The following is a 20,931-nucleotide window of genomic DNA, read 5'->3' as shown; positions in this document are numbered from 1 at the left end:
ATACATTAAAAGTAATTTAATACTAGAATATGTGTAGAAAGTAATCACTGAAGAAGGTTGTGTTTCAAATGTATTCTTATTTTCAAAAAGTCATCTTTAAGATAAAAGTGACTCATGACACATTAATAAACGGCAACATCATACAAATAGTTGGGTATATGAGAAGTCAGTTTGAGCCAATGACCGACATACTAAGACTCTTGAAGATATACAGGTCTTCGATATACATAAAATCAAATATCAAAACAATTGTTTGTATTAGCATTTACTAATTTCCTCTTGATGGTACAAGGGCAAAGACTACCTAAAAGTATTAAAACTTGATCGGTGAGCTATGGCGATGCACTCTGTCAGTCAACCTAAGTAGCGCGTTGTAATTCAACTAACACTTATTGAGAGCTCCTTGTGTCCAGTGTTTTTATTTCCTCATTCCTTCTTTCATTATTCATTCATTCAACATTTACTATTTTTAAAGCATTATTATGGACTCCAGTGATACAAAAATGACTAGGACATGGCTTTCCCTACAAGAAATGTGTAGAGATAAATAAGAAACTATTCTTACTTTCAAGCAGAGATCATGAAAGCATGAAGAGAGAATTTCTGATTCTGGCAGTGAGGTATTTCAAAGAAAGTGATTGTGGATTTTGAAACTAGATGAAAGAGTGTTGATTGTTCCATTTGTAGCAAAATGTGAAACATTTAAAAGTAAATTGGATTCCGATATTTACGCTTAGTATGGAACATATAGTTATAAGATTGGCAGTTAGTGGGCCTGCAACTAATGTCTTTCTTTAAATCTGGCACTATTCATTATAAGATTCACCCTGAATCTGAGAACAGCTTTTTGGAAAAGAAATATTATTACATAAAATGTGCACATAAATTGAATTATATCTCAATTTCAGAAACATTAAACTGTGAAAGTGCCTATTATATTCCTCTATGGAGGGAATATAATAGATAGTAAATCAATTTACAAGCTGATGGTGGTTTCTAGCCTTAGTTGATTTATTGATTAGTTTATGATTTTTGATGTCACTGAAAAAAAACACCACATTTTGTGATTAATTTCAGAACAACATTGGCAGCAAAAAATGCTTTTTATTCCGTAAAATCTGAATTGGCCCCCGATACATGTCCCAGTGCCATTAGATTCAGATTACATTTTTAAAAATTGTCCAAGAATAGTCTGTTTCCATAATTACACCAAATTCCATTTAACCTCAGGAAAAGAACATTAGAAAATGTGGGGGTGTTTTTGAGTCTACATTCTATTGAGCACCTCTTAAAATTTTTTTTAAGTTTATTTATTTTTGAGAGAGAGAGAGGCAACATGAGTAGGGGCGGGGGTAGAGAGACAATGAGAGAGAGAATCCCAAGCAGGTTCCTTGCTGCCAGTCCAAAGCCCAATGCAGGGCTCCAACCCATAAAACCACGAGATCATGACCTGAGCCTAAAGGAAGTGTCAGACCGTTAACCTACAGTGCCACCCAGGTACCACATACCTCTTGAATTTTTAAAAATCCTGAGCATATTGTCCTTGATAAGTTAAGGACTACACACGTGACTTATTTTCTATACATGCTGTACAGTAGGACCATGAGTAACTTGGAAGTCAAGTCTACAGACACCCAGCACCTACAACAGGGTCCGACACATACAGAAGGTACTCAGAGCTTCTGGGAAGAAGAGATGGATGTGCCAACATAGACTGAGTTCCAGTCATTGGAGGCATTTTTACACGTGCTGAGATGTTAAGGACTCCGACCCAGCGCACCCCTCAGTCATCACCTGTGTATTTTACGTTGCAACACGTTTTCCATTTTATTTTTTTATTTAAAATTGTTTTATGTTTTATTTATTTCTGAGAGAGACAGCATGAACAGAGGAGGGTCAGAAAGAGAGGGAGATACAGAATCTGAAACAGGCTCCAGGCTCTGAGCTAGCTGTCAGCACAGAGCCCAACGCGGGGCTGGAACCCACGAACTGTGAGATCATAACCTGAGCTGAAGTTGGACGCTTAACCGACTGAGCCACCCAGGTGCCCCACGTTTTCCTTTTTAAAAGCATTAAGCAATTCTTGTTACTAAGAGAAAAGGAAAGGTACCACATTTGGGTTGACTCTGAAGCCTCTGGCATTCTTTCAGGAAAGCCCAAAGAAGCCTATCTCTTTCCCTATAGACTGCTTGACTCATTTCTGCCTGAAAAATTAGATGGATTGTGATGCCACTTACACTTCTAAAAAAATCTTAAGATGTAGAGTTTAAAGTTACAAATAAAGACCTTTGAGGGCAGAGACCATTTTTTTGTTTTATGTTTTTCCTTGCCAGTGCCTAACGTAGTTCAAATATGATATATGTGCTTAATTAACAGCTGTTGAATGGATGAATGAATATATCATGATTAAATGAAGGGAGCTATAGAATTGGCATCATAAGGTAACAGTAGCTAAGTGAAATGGTATGTTCATGCATGGAAATAGCCAGTTTGAAATAAGTTAGAATTCTAATGCTTTCATTTTTACTATCAAAAAAATAGCAAAAGTGTTGCTATTTATTTGCAAATGCTCAGACCTTCTCTTTGCTAGAACTGCATGGATTAGCTGATAAACTACAAGTAGATAAAATGTTCACTAAGCGCTAACCAAAGTGCTAATCATTAGTATTCCTAATCAAAATAACTATGAAACCACGTAGGACACAAGCCTTCTACATCTTCATGGATGAGCAAGTTTGGGTCCTGTAGTCAGACTGCTGATGTTGGCAAGGGTTTTTCTTAGGGATTATTTAAAACTAAATTATCAAAATAAATATTTTCCAAACATACTATTTTCTTTTTTCCTTTTCCAGTGGATGATTATGTTCACCTTTTCCTCTTTGTTTGTTTTGGGAATTAGGGTTTTCCAATGAGACCATGTGCTATTAAGAACTGTCTCTAGATACTAACAAGCAAAAATTCCCAGTCTGTCAGAGATCTTCTCCTAGGATACAAGGAAAAGCAAAGTTCAGCTAAACTGCACAATTAATTCGCCATCACTTCTGAATAGAGAGAAAAGGTTGCTTTCAGCTGTTCTTCCTCCTCTTAGGGATTTAAGGTCAGTTTCAAGAAGCACAATTACTATTCTTTCAAAGTTGTCTCTCTTGATTTGTATTCCTGTAATTATCTTCTCAGGACCTCTTCCTTTTTAACTTGTAAACTCAGCTTAATAAATCAATTCAAGGATTAGATACACGTAAACATACCTACTCTGAGAGCTGGATGGACAGGAAAAGGAAGAAAGTAGGACAATTTCCTGCTCGCCGGTTTCACCAATGTATCAATTATTTTTGTTTCATACAAAGGAATGTGAGATCCACCCCCCTCACCCCGGAAAATAAAAGAAGTGATTTTTTTTCTCTTTTCCTTTAAATTCTATTTCTTTTTATATAAAGATTAAGAGCATTGTCATTTTGCCTTTTCAAGCTGTGGACAAATTCTGGAGATCAAGAGTGTCATTTTTTTTGTGATGAAATCAAGGCTTGATAATGCTTCCTGTTAGTTGCATCTGACTCTGAAGCTACTGAAACTAGAACACTTTAAGTAAAAGTGAGGAACATAAGTAGTTATATATATTCTGCTCAATAAAATGAGCAAGTTGAGCCAATATTTGACCATGCCACTGATTTTTATTTTCTACAAAGAGCTCAGAGTGTCACTAGGTTTTCAGTTGTTTTTTATTCTCAAATGAGGGAATAGAAGATAATACTTCCAAATGGTGTTTGCATATTAAATATTCTAGTTTGGGGAGGATTTCACCAAGGCAGTATAATCAACTAATCAAGTTCATGAGCTAAAATAGCTGGGTCCATATCCTAGCTATATTCTTACTATGTCCACTTGTGAGAGTACCTCAGTTTCATCCTCTATAAAATGGGGATCATAATGCTCTACACCTTATAGGACTGGTGTCAGAATGAAATGAGTTAATATAGGTAAAGTAAATAAACAGCGCCTGGTATGTAATAAGTACTCAATAAAAGTTTCTGTTACAGTGTTCAGCTCATTCTCCTAGGAATGCTGTGGAGAATATATGTGCGGACCACATTTATTTTATCTTAAGAAGTATTGTAACAGAGTTTGTATCAAATGGAACACCTTGGGGTGTTGTTCACTAAAGCTCGTGGGATCTAATATTATCAGATGGGATTTGTGGATCCTCTTCTATGAAAATGGCTGAAATGTATTTTCCATTTATGAAAACTCCAAGGAGGTAATCTGCCTGGAAACTGACTTTCTTGCGAAGTTTTCATGATCATTTGCCTCTATTTCTTTGCTACTCATACTTTACTGTTTAAGGTGAACTGAAGAGGAGAAATGTTTGCAAAATGAAGCCAGGTTGAGGAATAAGGAAACCTCTTACTAGCATTATTAGTGACTTTGCTATTTAGACAGTCAGTAAAATATAAATTTTAAACCAGACCCATTGGTTGAGTTTACTGGTTCTGACTTGGGATGCTGAATTCTGTCTTTATTGACAAAGGTTACTTAAAATATGTGACTAAAGGAATCTTAAAAGTCAATACCCAGTTTTAAAAATGAGGAGAATGAACTCCAAAGTGATTTAATTAACCACGACTCCATTTATTCAATAAATATTTATTGATTTTCTCCTATGTGATACTCGCTCTATTGGGCAACAGAGATAGAGCTGCGAATAAGCAAGCCTGATCTCTCTTTTTAGCCCTGAAAGACTACCGTAGGGAGCTAGGTGATGGTAACAAAGCATGACGAAGGGAAGTGCAGGCAGCTTGGGGTGTGCATAGCAGCAAGAAGTAACCTATGAGAGGAGGTCACGAGTGGTACAGAATTCTAAAGGAGCCCTGAACATTCTAATTGAGTGGGCCAGTGCTCTGGGAAGCTGCCCAGCCTGTGAGGAGGCCGGGGAAGAGAGAGGGCTAGGCACGCAAGCTGTTCAGTTTGATTGGAAGGAGTGAGTTGCAAAGGGATGAGATGCAGTTGGGGGCACACGCAGATCAGAGTGGGCCAGGTAAAGCACGTTTTGATTATCCCGAGAGCCATGGAAAAGTCTTGGGAGAGTTTTGAGCAGAGAGTAACATGTTCAGATTTATACTAAGATAATTCTGGCTATCGCCTGGGGGATAGATTTAGGGGGGAAAGCCAAGGGTCAAGGAGGCCAGTGGGTGGCTCTTGTAGAGGCTTGGCGAGAGAGCACTGTGGCTTAACCTACTGTCTTTTGATAAATTCTATCAAATCATAACCACACAGAAAATAATGACTTCATTTCTGTCTTGTTTTCAAATAGTTATTTGGTTATTCCGATCTTCTTTTGACCCAAGTTTCTAAAAAAGAAAATAGCCATTTGTTGAAGCCCCCTTGCCTTTATCAAAGCAGCAATTTGAAAGAACATGTTCTCTCTTGGAGGAGGAAAACGATGAGCTTAATTGTTTTCACTGTTGTTGGTCAGCCAACTGCTCATTCCTACCTACTAGGTGCTACTCATCTTTGTGTTCCTTAGATGTATTCATGTTTTCTGTTCCTCTTACCCCTGCCCTAGGTTAGGCGATCATTACCCTTCACCCGTTGCTGCAGTGGGCCAGCTCAGTCCTCGACTCCTAAATCTCTGTTTCCTCAAATTGATCTTCACATTGGGCTTTCAGATTCCCATGCTCAAATGTTTGCATAGGTTTCCCTCTGCCTACAGGAAAAATGTTGGCCATTATTCCACCTGCTCTTACAGTTTTACATCCTCCTTGAGAGTATAACTACCCTTAAACTTGGCCAGTTCACACGCTGGTCCCCAAATATATCCACACACCTCATCTCTACCTTTGCATAGATCTAGAATGACTTTCCCCGCCTTCTGAAATCGTAACTGTTTTTCAAGGTCTAACACAGAAGCAATTTTTTTACATGATACTTTCTACATTTAAACCAAGCAGAAGTATTATTATCCACTCAGGGGTCTTATAAGTGAGCTCCTGAACTTTCCTGTTACTATAGTTACACACATATCTCATCTCTTCTATAAGATTGTAAATTCTTACGGAGACAATGATTCCTTTTTCATTCTCTCCTCCTCAATGCCTTTCCCAGTGCCTTAAAAGTAGGGGGCCTTCAGTATGGACTTATTTAACTAAATTGATGTTACTTTACATGGCAATTTTTAAAATTTTTATAAGGAGTTAGTTTGCTGGTGATCCAACATGCCGTGAGGAAAATGATGTAATTTATGGAATAAAATTAAGATTGTAACAATAATTCTTGCTTTCAAAGCATAATATATGAAGGGGAGAAATTAATGTTAATTTCAGCCAGGAAGATACTCAGGGATTATATAAAAACTTTAAAATTGGATTCCTTCATTCATTAAATATGTGTTAGATACCATTATATGTTCCATTCATTATTGTAGACTGCTGAAAAAAGGCAAGATGTTTGTCTTTTTAGAGTTAATTCTAGGCAAGAAGACAGATGAATGTTCGAGCCACCTCTTAAATTATTTCATAGGCATTGATTTCTGTAAGTCTCCATACAGGTAGCCCCATAAAAAAAACATTTTTCTGGGTCATAAAAAGTTACAAGCTTTTTCACTTTGAACTTATTACCATACTCATACACCCCACAAGCATCTTTCTGTGCAGTGGTACCAAAGCACTTTGCTAAATTCACAGCTAAATTAGAAACCACAGGCATCTAAGCAAGCAAATGCACTATATTCATTAGGTCAAAGTATGGTCAAAGTATGTTCACAAGAGAGAGAATGTATCAGGAGATGCTTATGTGCACCAAAGCACATAGCATCACACAATGGGCTAGGTCTGACTCCAGACTGGGAAATACAGAGGATAAGAGAAGGGTGAGAGGTTGAGATGCTTCCTCAGTGGAACAATAATGAAACACTGCTGCACTGGGACACATCCACATGCCTAGGGTTGTTCCTGCAATAACATGTTAGTGTTTTTTTTGTGAACAAAAGTCGGGGGGGAGTGGTGTTGACAGAGAGAGACCTAACTCCTGAGAAAGTGCTGGAGGGGCATTGAGACCTCAAAAATGAGCTTATATAGAGTGTCCCACTGAAAGAGCCGGCACTGAAGAGCTATGGTACAACAAAGGAAAATTTGTTTCAAGGAAACTAAGACTGTCAGCAATGAACAAATAAGTCTCAACACACACACACACACACACACACTCACTCTGAGGGAGTCAGCCTTAAAAATCTGGGGGCCCAGAGAATATGAAACACGTCAGCTAAGAATTTCCTTTTTTAATGTTTATTTATTTATTTATTTTGAGAGAAATAGAGCATGAAAAGGGGAGGGGCAGAAAGAGAGGGAGACAGAGAACCCCATGGGATATGGGCCCATGAGCCACAAGATCAGGACCTGAGCCAAAATCAAGAGTCAGTAGCTCAACTGACTGAGCCACCCAGGCACCCCCATCAGATAAGAACTTCTTGTTTCACTAACCTGTTTTGCCGAAGCTCTCCTTCCACCCCCAACCTCGGAAGAGTCAGAGCCCGAGTTAGTAAGAGAAACAAGAAAAGGTGGAAAAGACCCTGAGAAGGTCTGGAGCTTTTGTTCTCAACTTCCTATCTAAAATAGGCTCCTGTTGCGGACAGAGAGGAGACTTACCTTGAAAGTTCGAAGGTGTAACGATTACATTGGTCCAGGCTTACTAAGTTTTGAATAGAGACTGCTTGTAATTAAGGTCTATCACTGAATCACATCAGAGTATATTTTACTGAATGCATTTTAAGGGGGCAATGAGAAATGAAAGTCATTTGGCCTTCTGATTTTATTCCACAAATTAGTGTTCTTTCTACCTATTACTCAGGTCAAAACAACTGTTGAAACCCATCCCTGAGGAAGGTCACATGAATGGTGTGGATAAAAATGGCTTTGGAAGGACAAATGTAAGCATCATTAGTATGGACTTAGGTAAGATGAGATTTGAAATTTGCCTTAAAATATAGATTCAGAGAAAAGAAGTGGAAGCACATTCTAAATGAAGTTGCAGGGGCACCTGGGTGGCTCAATCGGTTAAACATCTGACTTTGGCTCAGGTCATGATCTCACAGTTCATGAGTTCGAGTCCCATGTCTGGTTCTGTGCTGACAGCTCATAGCCTGGAGCCTGCTTCAAGTTCTGTCTCTCCCTCTCTCTCTCTCTCTCTGCATCTTTCCCTGCTCACACTCTGTCTCTGTCTCTCTCTCTGCCACTCTCTCTCTCAAAAGTAAATAGACATTAAAAATCTTTTCTAAATGAAGTTGTGACCATAAAGATGCTCAAAGTTCTATTTTGTGTCCTAACAGAAAATCTGGGTAGAGGAGGAGATCCCAATGAGAAAGAAATGTGCTTGTAGAAAATTTTGATGGCCAAGTTAGGAAGTTCAAACTTCCTTCTCAACTGACAAGTGGCTCTTTAGTGCCTTTTAAACCAGGGAATAGAATGTAAAAGTCAGTTATTCATTAAAATTCAACTGGTAGCCGAATGTTGACTTTTCCAAATCCTCATCTCCATTTTTATACATCATGATGTCATGATATTTTATTATTTTATCACATCGTTATATTTTCTGTACAGCACCTTAGTTCTCTTGTTTATCATCTGACTCTATTTAGTGTAAGCTGAATGAGAAGAAAAATCCTTCTAAACTCTTTTAGCCGTTGTCCTTCACTTGCTGCACTATCTCTAGAACAGTGACTGGATACACAGTAGGCACTTATTAAATATCTGGCAGATAAATAATAAATGAAGAGGGAGAGAATGAGGGAGATAAACTGTTGCAGAAGATTGGAAGGCAAGGGTTAAGCTTCTGGCAGTAGTAGGAGAGAAAAGAAGACCTGCACCAGATGAGTTTTGGAAGAAGGATCTACAGAGGACCAAACACAAAAGAAATGTCATTGGAAATTCTAATATTTAAACCATTTTCTGGGGAAATGGTGGTGTTCCTCCTAGAATCTGGAACTGAGAAGGAAGACACTGGCTTGGGGTGGTGCTGGGCTTTTAGCTTGAGCTAGACAGAACTCTGTCAGTGGAAACACCATTATCAGTATAAGCACTGTAACCACCACAGAGTAAGGAAGCCACACTCTTCCAGGGACACAGTGTAACTTTAAGCAATTTGACATCTTTGTGCCTGAAACAGCCTGAGCTTTAACAATTCAAATGTTTTTTAATGTGGGGATATGTGATTGTTTTTATTATTACTTCTCACTCCAAGAAGTCAGTAATTAAGTATGGAATTCAAGGGAACACAAAGAGGTTGCTCAGACCCCCCCTAGGAGGTGAAGCTGGTGGCCCAGCCTAGGTCTCCCCAACCCCGTGCTGCCCATCCCTCCTTCCCTCTTCGTTTTTTTCCCATGTGGCTCTGGATGCTGCTTAGGAAACTATCTTTGGCAGTATTTGTGAGGATTGCCAGCTTCAGCTAAGCAACCATTCACTTGGACGAAGTAGAAGCTGAGTGGAGAATGCAGAAGAAGTTGCCAAATGAGGGTTTTTTTGTTTTTTGTTTTTTTTTCATTTTTTTCTCCTGCTCTGCAGATCCGGAGGGCAAAGTGGAGAACTGTGACAAAATGATGTTTTCCACATCCCCCAGCTCACAGGGCTATAGTGATAAAGGCAATTTGAGTCTTAAGAGTGCGGTTACCCAAATGAAGAGACCTTTCTATTCTTATAAATAGGACGTTTTCCTTGATAATACCCTTTAAAGCCAGTAACCTCCCTTGCTAACATTTTAATAAATATACATCGTTTGTGTATCTTAGTGGAATTTGCTATAGGTGATGAAAGAAAGATTTCCTTGCAATGAAAACAATAAGAAGTTTCCAGAAAACGAATCTATTCACACTACTCATGGGGACTGTGCTTCATTAGTTGAGCTTAATTAATTTATTAATTAATTAATACTCTGGCTTGGGGAATTTATTTTAGATAACTGGCTAATCTAATTAGAGTGGACTTGCTGTGGGGAATAATTTTGTAGAGTGATTCATTAGATGTTCTCTGTATGACCATCATTCTATGTCTAATTGTTACAGGCTGAATGTGTCCCCCTCTCCCACCCCAAATTCTTCTGTTGAAGCCCTAATCCCAATGTGATGGAGGTGGGATCTTTGGGAGGTAATTAGGTTTAGATGAGGTTATAAGGATGGGGCTCCCATAATGGGATTAGCATCTTTGTAAGAAGAGGAAGAGGGACCAGAACTCTCTCTCTTCACCATGTGAAAGGTAGTCCTTCTAGAAGTGGGCTCTCACCAGCAACCAAATCTGCTGGCACCTTGATCTTGGCCTTCTCAGCCTCCAGAATTATAAGAAATACCTGACTTCTTTAAGCCACCAGTCTATAGTATTTTATGATAGGAGCCTGAGCAGACTAAGACAGTAGTGCTTCTGAGACTTGAGTGTGCGTGAGAATAATCTGGAAAGACATTTAATACATGTATTGCTGGACCCCAAGTTAAGGAGCATCAGTCTGGGATACATCTGCCCCAGAATTCTTCGTTTTTCAGTAAACTTTAAAATGATTCTGATGCAGATAAACAGTAATTTGCTAAACACAATTTGCAGCAGAATCAAGACTATTGTTTAGTGCAGATGGGAGGATGGGAGAAACAGGAAGAGGGGACCTCTGACATTGTCCTTAAACTTTCTTATTCTCTCCTACTTCATCTGTTCCAACCTTTTGCATCTTAGGAACATACTTACAATTAGTGGATTCCCTACCTACATCTCATAACAACAAATATACTTTTTGGATTTTAGAAGGTAAAAAGTGGGCAAGACAAGTAATTGGTAACACCTCAGTCTTTCCATTCAGGGCCTCCTTTGTTCACTAACCACAATGGAGGTCTCTTTCTCCTAAAATTTCTGCATCATGTTAGTGCAAGAACTCATAGCCAAAGAAGGCCACTTCTGAAGCAAAATTGTGAGGTAGGCATCTGCCAGCCTCCACCATACTGGATGAAGTTAGCTTTTCTGGAAAAAAAAAAAAAAAAAGAACCTATAAATCCACTGTGTTGGAAGGTTGGTGAACTATGTTGATTTTAAAACATATGGTCTTTTGTACTTTGGGGATGAATTAATTTAGCTTAAAATTGAGAGAATTGAATGAACCACAGCAGGTAGTGGAAGAAATTTTCCTTGAGAGAAGTAGGGCTTTTCGTATTCTTGAAAACGTTTCTCCCAAGGGCAGTCCTTAAACAAAGCCCATGGAGGAGATGTATCAGTAATCAATGTTCCCTGTTTTGGCTCTTTATTAATTCTGAAGGGAGGTATGGTCTGATCACCAATATATATCAGATATATTCTGGTTAATGCATCAGAAGGTGGAGGGTCTTTGCTTCTTTATGAAAAATAAGATGCTTCAAAGTAGAAGCAGTTAACTATGTTCTCCAGATCTCTTTTTCTCCTTGATGCAGTTATGAATTCCAACTGTTTCTGACCTTGTAGTGCCGTCTCCTAAGTTGGCATGTATCTCAACATATTTCCTGAATGAAGTTTCCGTTATTGTATATTCACCAACACATGGTGCATTGAAATTGTTAAGCAAAATATAAAATATTATTAATCTATCTGCTGTGTATTATTAACAATCAAAGGAAATAGTCTCTACCAGATGGAGGAACAGGTCTGTGATATCCTTTCATTTTTTTTGTCTATAAAATATTCTAGTACAAATCACAAATCAGAAAAAGACTTTCAAGTAAAGACTCCGATTTCAGCTCTTGGGTTGTCTGGAATGAATGATAGATTCATGTAATCAAGACAGGAGGCTTCCTGCTGTGGGAAAGCACCAAGTTCAAAGAATCATATGTGGGTTTTCCCAGAGCATTTCTACCGACTGACTTGAGTCTTTGGAATCACCAAGAGGTCACTTGGCTTCTCCTGTCCTTAGTGTATTTAAAACTTGAAACTCTTGACCTTGTCCTTTCTCACTTTGTTGTATGTATTATGAATAAGTGGCCAAATGTGTAACATGTTGAGAATTTCTTAGGCAAATGATGAATGACTATTTCATCTGGGTAAAGAAATTTCAAATTTTTACTTGTCTACAAGAGAGTTTTACTGGCTTGTTTTCCTAAAAGGACATAGTCAGGGTGTAAAGAGGAGAGAAACCTGAGCATTTTAGCCTTAACAAGCAGACACGCTGTTCACCCTCATGCTGACCCTTCATGAGACTATCTTTGCCACTGCATTTAGTTTTGCTGATTGTGATATTCATCAAAATCAGGTTCTGAGAAATACATTTTGCTCACATTTTCACACCTGGTATTTATTCCTCAGCTTGTTAATAAACCTTTTGTCTTCATAGACTTTTCTGATTCTCCATTTTTCTCCCTAGTGCTGATTAAATCTAAGTAGTATTGTAGTTTATTTCTTCCACATGCATTTCTTTGCCCCTCTGCAGACAGTGTCTTTCTGGGGGGGTGTATAAGGACAGAGCCTGGGGAACGCTTTTGTGGGCTGTATTTCATTGGTTGGTCTTCCTTGTCACCAAAGTAACCAAAGTCTCTTGAGCTGGACCTCAAAAATAACCATGAATGAAATGAATCCAGCATCAATCATAAATCGGGAGGCAATATAGCTTAACAGTAAACACAACAGAACTTGGGCTAAGAATGTAAGTTTTGAATTTCAGTTTATACCTGAACTGGAGGAAATTACTTTATCTCTCTGGGCTTCCCTTTCCTGAGTAAAGTGGAGATCATAGTAGGTGCCTCATAGGGTTCTTATGAATATTAAATCAGATAGAACATGGAATGTTTTATCGGGATTCTTGGCACGTGGCAATTGGTCAATAATTATCATCTATTATTATGACCTATCATTAGTTTTGTCACCTCACAACATTTAGCACTGTCTCAAATACATTCCTATTTGAAATTTTAAATCTCAGTACATCTGTTAAACAAAGGAAGAAACTTTTTCATTCAGCTGACTATTCTGGTAGTCTCTTCACTATTACAGACTTTCAAGTTTGGTTTTTGGAATACTGTCAACCTCACGTTTGGGGAATCTTGTGTGTGTTTGAAAATCTTTTGTGTCCCCATTGCATGCATGTCCAGTGGTTATAATAGGTGCTTGATAAATATTTATTGATCTATTGCTTCCCTGTTAGCACCTTTTCTTTTCCAATGGTATCTGTTTTTTAGGGGAGTCTCCTCAAATTGTTACAGTCTTAATGCCCCCATGCTGCACTTAGAAGTTGCAATGTTTTTTCAAACTGCATCATGGTTTTGAAATTTCCATCTCTTTGGTGCGTTCTTATACTCTTCTAACTGAATTTACTCAAATGTGTGTGGGTGTGCGTGGGTGTGTGTAGTGGTACTCAGGCAGTGATGGTGAAGCAAATTCTGACATGGAATTAAAAATGAGAGCTACCTCGGTCTCTCTATAGAGACACCTTATATATATATATATATGGTTTTATTTTGAGACATGATGTTTTTGTCTGTGCTTGCATAAACAATATCTGTATGTTTTCCAAATTTATTTCTCTGCATTGTGTACAATTTCCAGTTCGATAAAAAGATAACTGATTTAGGGAGGAAATAGATTCTTGGTAGACACAGACTTCTTAGAAGGCTTCTGTCCCAGAGAGAAGTCACAAGTATATTAATAGTCTACAGGTCCTATAACAAGAAAATTGATTTCCCCTTTGTTTCTAAGGAAAATCATTTTGAGGGTACTCCCCACGTGAGGAATGGCACTATAAAAACACTTTGGGGCTTCCAGAGGGAGAATATGAGTTGAAAAATTATTTATTCCATGGAGTCTAATTTACCTCTGTTAAAGATATATTCAGTTTGGGAAGGCCACACCTTACTATTCCCTTAACAATCCACAGGAATGTTTCCACATACATTCTAGTGCTCGCCATGTACTAAGAAAACAGCACTAAATTTCTGTGTATAGCCGCTGATTCACCTTACTCTTAGTCCTATATTTTCTGAATTTCCCAAGTATAACCTACAAACTTATTTCCTGATCATATCATTTACTCTTCTACTATCTAGCAGAGCTCGCATTTCAATGCCTGGGACTTGGAGAAACAATTGAGTGGGATGATGAGTCTACCAAGATATTTGCTTAAGAATCTTAAAAGAAGCCTACACATGGATGTCTTGGAACCAGATTTTAAGTGAACAGAATAAAAACCTCTTTCTCTCCGGTAGTTATTTCGGGCTTTTCTATTTTTAAAGTAACCTTCACATATGGTACCTCCATACATCTAAATATATTCCATACAGATATATGCATGATTTGAGCTTATTTTTCATGATACAGCACAGTGAGAAATTTGAGCTTAATTATACTGGCTTTTCAGGTTGTTTTTAGTATGAAAGGTCTACTGTATTTTAACAGAATTACTATGTGTATCATGTTCACGTACGCATCTAAACTATATACACTATTATATTCCTAGCACATTCTGTTAATTACGGAAATCACTTCCATTTCAATAGTAGAATTTACATGACAACAGCTTCTGAGGCTCAGTGGAGCATCAGACCAGTATGTCACAGAATTCCCTTGTAGTGTGGGTGTTGACAGGATTCTGTTGACATTGAATTTGCAATGAAAATGTCTCATAAATGTGCATGCACATAGCGCTTTACTTAGAAAGGATCATCTCAATATTCACACAGGTCATTAGTGTCAGAGATGAAAAATTTCCTCACACTTCCGTTAGCAAAATAAATTATTAGGAACATATAATCATACACATACATATAAATGACCTGAAACATGTGTCTTAAATATTTAGAAAAGATGTCCAGGTATAGAACTGTCTCCTTCATATTTTCTCCTGTAACTGTTTAAGCTTTTGTGTTCTACAAGTGCTGTATGAATGTTAGATGAAGGGTCGAAATCAAGCAGGAGAATGGACAGATCCAGTGGGGTTATAACAGGGAGTAAGTAACAAGATAAAATAGAACTACGGGAAAATTAAGCTGAATATCACAATAAAGTTCTTGATAGGGAGAACTATTAGACTGTGAAATAGTCTTTCAAAAACTCTAGAAGAAGTCATTACTTGATCCATTTAAAATCAGACTGGACTGAAGTACTCCAAAATACAGTGTGCTATGGGGACCAAGCCTACATTAGAAGTGGAAGAATGACCTACTAGTTTCTACTATCTCTGTGATTACTGTGATTGTACTCATTTTTAGGTGTTCATTCTTGGTAGATAATCTTCTACAATTTTATGCTACTTCTTGGGAACAATTTCAACAAATTCATCTAATACAGAATTGGTTGCATTTAGCAGAATCTCAGAAGAGACAAAAATGCACAATAAACTCACTGTAAAATAGTAAACTGAGACAAGTATGAGTGAACACTGCTCCTTTTGGGGGGAGTAACCCTTGGAGGAAACAATTCTGGAACTCTGGCCATATTTCAACGTGAATAAATGCATACTATTTTCCTGGTTTTCAATGAGAATTAGGTGTCAATTTTCATTTCTTTTATTTAATGCTGTCTTGGGATGATATTGAGTGTAGAACAACAGCCTGAAGCACTTTTATCCCAAGCCAGTGGGCTATATTTTGTCAGGAGATAGCTAGGACAATGGGGAAAAAAATGAATGCATCATTTTGTGAATGATCTCGATTAGAGGACTGGACAAGAAAGACATAATATTTTGATTTGAAAAAAAGAGGTTGACAGGAAATAAGAAAGAGGGAAAGATAATGAGGTAAACTGTAAAAATGTTATTGCTGGGAGTCTTTCAAAATAAGACCGTCCTCGATCTTGTGCAATTCTGGTTGATCACCAAGCATGAAGTAGAGAAATGAGACAGGTGACCATATGACAGTTACCTTAATTTTTCCCTCAAAAATGTTGATTTTAATTTAATTAAAAATCAACATCACTCAATTCTATGCTATCTGCATTTGTTTAACTTACCAGTTTAAACTGCACTGACATAAAATCGGAGAAGAGCTTATCATTTTGATATGTTTAGTAATTGTGAGCTTAATCATCTGATTTACACTTAATTCTTTTCCTGTATACACCGCAACTTCATAGATTGGTCTCAAACACAAAGGACTGGATCATAGAAGATATTTTCATTATGCATAAATTTTTTGTTTATATAGTTTGTGATACATTTTCTCAACTTATGGATCTAGTATCCCTAAAGTGTGAAAAATACCATCCAATTTAAATAGAGAGATGCCTGCTTCTCCTACATCTCAAAATTTAACCTATTTAACCAATTCCTTGTATTGGCATACTTTCTTACGAGTTAGGGTTCACATTTCATTGTTGATAATCCAGCTCACACAAGAGGTTTAAAACTAGGATTCTTGCCGGAGTCAATGGGGACTTAACAGACTAAGAGATATTCTTAACATTGATCCCTCTTTTTAGCCCAATGAATGAAGATATTCTGGAAAACATAAGTTTCAAGAGTTCTTTTCCTCACTTGTCATCATGAGCACCTGTGTTACTCTGAACATAAATCAAAACAGCCTTAGGGCATGTCTATCCAGAATATCCATGTACTCCTGCGGGGTGATCAGAACCTGAAAAGACTGACACCTAAAATCCACAGGTGTGAAAAATCCTTGTAAATCCAACACGCTGCCATTGTGAAACAGAAAATATCATTTTATTAAGGTCTAGTGTGCAATAGCTTCCAAAATCTATTCAAATTCTATTAGCTGTTTTGAGAAAAAAGAAGCACAGCACTCCAGAATCATTAACTAATAGAGTATCCTGAACATCTTTGGGTGGGAATTGTATAATCCACGGAAGTTTAGTGTGGTAAGAATCAAGGTATTTTTACTTATGCCTGTATTCAATATATTTACATAAACAGTTAGAATTCATATGGCAGCCTTAGAATGTGTGATTAGATAAACCAAAGCACTCTTAGATTTATGTAAATGAATGTCTCCGGATCAGTGCTGAATTTTTCCCAAAGAAAGAGAATAGAACTCTACTGAACAGTTCTAAGAGTAGGTAGCACAAATAAAATTAAGCAGTGAAACTCAAAGTAATGAACTACTGCTGAGATCCTTAACTCCTTACCCACAACTCTCATTGACCTCAACTCTGCATATACCTGATAAGCAACTATCTTTATATTTACCTCAAACATATCACTATTCAAATAACGGTAGAAATATTTTGTCAGCAAATTAGCCAAGCACTTGACCACAGATCATTAAAAGTGTACAGTTTATTACATTTTAATCAACATTTACAATGCTTTAAAATACTTAAAAGGCAGGGGCATGTCCCCTTAACATGCCTACTTAAAAGTGTTACATCTCAGGGTATCCTCCCCGTTTGTTAACCCAGGGAAGGAACCAGAAGGAAATCTAAATGAAATCCTTAAGAAACAAGCTTATTGGATATATTACCTAGTCTATTTCTGGATCGCGAATCTCCCGCCCTCTCTGAGTTACCTCACTGTCAGATAAGAAAATGGAACAAGATCGATGAAGAGATATGCTCCCAGCCTGGCTTTTCGATTTTTCGCTCAAGCCAAAAAGAGCAAAGGGCATCGAGTTAGGGCTCCTTTCCAAGCGTGCTTGTAGGAGAGCGAACCTCTGGCCGCTTCTGGCTGCAGAGCGAATTTCGGCTGCAACGCGGACCGGGTCCCGCTGACCGCTGCCCACCTCGCCCGGCAGCCTCCACACCCACATGAAACCGCCAGTGTGGGAGCCAGTCAACGAAGGCTTCCTGTGCACAAAGCCCCAGGAGCCCCCGAACAGAGCCGAATCCCGAGCCCAGAGCGAGGCTGGAGGTGGTTGGCTGAGGAGCCTGGTCTCTGTCTGGGGGTCTACGAGCGCTAGCTAGTCCCTGCACCTCCCGCACCCCGGTCGCAGATCCGCGCCCTGAAATCTGCCTCCCTCCCGGAGACACAAACGTGCGCGCACACACACACACACAAACTCTCGCTCACGCACACCCACATCGCCTCTGCCGCCCTCCCGCCCCACCCCCGGCGGAACTGTAGCGACTGGTCTGTGCTCTGCCTCAACTTTCCCGGCTAAGCCTGCCCCACGCGGCACCCGAGCCTCCGCGCCCTCGCTGGGCGCCCTCCAGAGGGACGCGTCCCCCTCTGGGCCCCTTACCTCTCACCGACAACTCCGGGCAGGGACTGGGCTGACCGCGGCGGCGGCGGCGGCGGCGGAGCTTGCACCCGGGCTCTGGCTCATGGTTGGTCCTCCTCATCCGACACAAAAGAGGTAGCTTGCTGGCTTTGTCCTTTCCACATCCAAGGAAGAACTTATTTTGCCCTCGAAATGGCCAACTTGTGCGCGCCGCTTCCTGTCACAGTGCCCCCCGCCCGCGCCCCCTCCCGGCTGCGCNCTCTTCCACGGAGGGGAGGGGAGCCCTTCGCAGCCGAGTCCCTCTGCGCCTCACAGGCAAACCCACTTCCCAGGCGCGGAAAGCAACTTTCCTTCACCTTGACCGGGCTCAAACCGTCGCATCTAATTGGGACTCACGGCGGAGGCACGGACCTTCTGGCATTCTCTCCTCCTGCTCTTTCCTCCCTTTCTCGTTCTCCTTTTCCCTCTCCCCCTCCCCCTCCTCCCCTCCCTTAGCAGGGGTGTATCTGCAGAGTCTTCCGTGAGCCAGGGTACCTAGACGGGAGGGTTACGGTACGGAGGCCAGGGCGGGTTTGGAGCCGCGTCCCCTCACTCTGTCGGGAATCCTTAGGCAGGGGCAGGCAAAGGTGGTGAATTCGGAGGGGGTGGGATGAAGGGGCGTGGGGCGGCAGGGAGATCTGCGGCTCCAACTTTGAAGCTCCGCTCGAGCTCTTGCCTGCGGGAGAGCAGGAACTAACGGCCCTGGAAGAACTCTCCGGCGATCCCCGTGCAGCGGGGCGACCGCACGCTGGAGGCGGAAGGGAGAGCGGGAGCTTGAGAGCGAGCGAGGGAGCCTGAGAGCCCGGCGTGCCGCTCTGCCCCGCACACCGCTCAACTGCACAGTGCGAGCCCCTGGAGAGGGCTTGTGCGGAGCAATCTCTGGGTCAGGCGGGAGGGAGACGCTCCTGTTTCCTAGCAACGCCCATCAATCTTGCCGGGACAGCTCCCTCTGAAGGAATTCGATTGGACAGCCCCTGGAGGGAAGCCACGCCCCTTCAAGAATGCTGGGCTGCTGCTTTTTCGCATTCTCCTAAATTTCTTGGGTGGAATAAGATTTGAGGGGAGGGCCGAATTATCTTCCTTATCCTCCCCTGCTGCCGCACAGCCCCTTTGCAGCGACCCTCCCCCCACGTCCACTCCCACATCAGTCCTTCTCTAGCCCTACTTGGGGTTGGCACGCACGGGCACTGCTGTCTACAGAACCTGTTCTTTCTTCTTGAAATTAAATAAATAAATAAAAACCTTAAATCGGTGACGTAGGCACAAAAGAGAAAAAGGCACACGGAAATAGCTATAATAGGCTCCGAGCTACAGATACAATCCTAAAGGTAAAATTCCAGGCATCTTGCTATGTTTAGAAGCACATTGTGCTTCATTTCAGAATGGAAACTTCACTGTCATTAATTTCTCCGCCTGATAACACTAACTTTGTGTTAACGAGGACTGAGTTATATGTAGCCGGAGACAATTAAACTTAATGCTTCGGAGCTACATTTATTCTTTAATATTTAATGATAAGTTGTTTAACAACTGCCTTCTTTTGTAACCTCGTCAGGACAGTTAAACTACAGCTATAATTTTACTACCGATTCTTTTAGAGAGCCAAAAACAGTTGGAAGACACGTGTGCTTATATCTTCCATTGTGAACACCACTAAAACTAGAAACTTGAACATATTAAAAATTAAGATGTTACTAAATTAAATAGTGAAACTCTAAAAATGCTAAAAGTTCCTTTTCCAAAACCATTCTCTCTGGAATGCAACAGCAATGCCAAAATAACAGCAAAATCACCCTTTCTTTGTATTTCATTGCGATTGCCTGACATGTACCACAAACCCATAGACTTTGGTACGAGAGGATTTTCACAATGTCTGTCCAATAGGCAAGTGTACATTAAGGAACAGTGACAGGACAATGGAAAGGATAAAGATCTATATACACTGCAATGCTTCAGATATGCATGAAGCCATGTTGGCAGCTTTTGGTTCCTTCCAGAATATTCCACAAGATACCTTTTTTTTTCCCCCTTTCAAAGATTATCAAAATCAGCTGAGATTGGGAGCAGTAGAAGGGATCTGATGTTTTCATTCATTAAAAATAAAAGTAGCTGTGTTTGCACAAAAGAAAGCACTGATGTATAAGCTGAACTACTGGGCTGTAGCTGCATCTAGGCTACTTAACATACTAGTGTTGGTGAGGTGCAGAGACTGCAATGCTGAAGCGAATTATTAATCTGTTATCGGATCTGGACTTATGGGACACATTTCTCTCTTCCCCCTGCCAAACACACATGGAAATGATGACCATAAGGACTTTTCACCCTGGTGAAGGCATATTGCCTGAATTTGAGTCCTTAATTGCCACCCCTTTCTATCTGTGTGACCTTGGGCAAGGTTCTCAGCCTCACTTTAGCTCGGTTTAATCATCTATAAAATGGGAATAATAATTATTCATCTCAAAGCTATTTTGAGGATTAAAAAGTACCATGTAGGTAGTATGGAAGTATTAGCTCTGACTATTAGTTTCCAGTTTCTCATTATCCAATGGCATTTTAATTGTTGAGCCATATATGATATTTAATTCATAGCAACTAGTATTGTGCCTTAATTCTTCCTTTTTAATTTAAATTAAATTTGTCATTGGCTGAGAACATAGCTTTAACTTCTAATGTTTATTTGTTGAAGTGTGTGTGTGTGTGTGTGCGTGCGTGTCTGCATGGGTACATGTGCATGTTTTCAAGTTCCGTTCAAAAGCCTCAAGGGATAGGACTAAATAACAACCTCTGGTAAAAAGCCTGTGAATTAGGAA

At 39.8% G+C, this 20,931-nt stretch overlaps 2 protein-coding genes across 2 annotated transcripts in view; one reads left to right on the top strand and one right to left on the bottom strand.

Moving 5' to 3' along the window:
* Positions 1-18,156, bottom strand: part of GRM3 (glutamate metabotropic receptor 3) — a 218,673-nt gene extending 200,517 nt beyond the window's left edge. Inside the window, exon 1 of the mRNA XM_077766787.1 lies at positions 18,104-18,156. The gene's annotated coding sequence lies outside the window, so the exon portion shown is untranslated. The remainder of the gene's footprint in view (positions 1-18,103) is intronic.
* LOC144233786 (uncharacterized) overlaps positions 17,670-20,931 on the top strand; it is a 343,324-nt gene continuing 340,062 nt past the window's right edge. Inside the window, exons 1-2 of the mRNA XM_077766837.1 lie at positions 17,670-17,798; positions 18,024-18,217. Of these exons, the coding sequence (XP_077622963.1) occupies positions 17,670-17,798; positions 18,024-18,217 (323 nt within the window). The remainder of the gene's footprint in view (positions 17,799-18,023; positions 18,218-20,931) is intronic.

The sequence above is a fragment of the Crocuta crocuta genome, unplaced genomic scaffold, assembly GCF_008692635.1.
Source record: "Crocuta crocuta isolate KB4526 unplaced genomic scaffold, BGI_CrCroc_1.0 scaffold165, whole genome shotgun sequence".
NCBI classification, from domain to species: Eukaryota; Metazoa; Chordata; class Mammalia; order Carnivora; family Hyaenidae; genus Crocuta; species Crocuta crocuta.
Note: the sequence above shows the minus strand (reverse complement) of the source record. Positions and strands in the feature narration are given on the sequence as shown.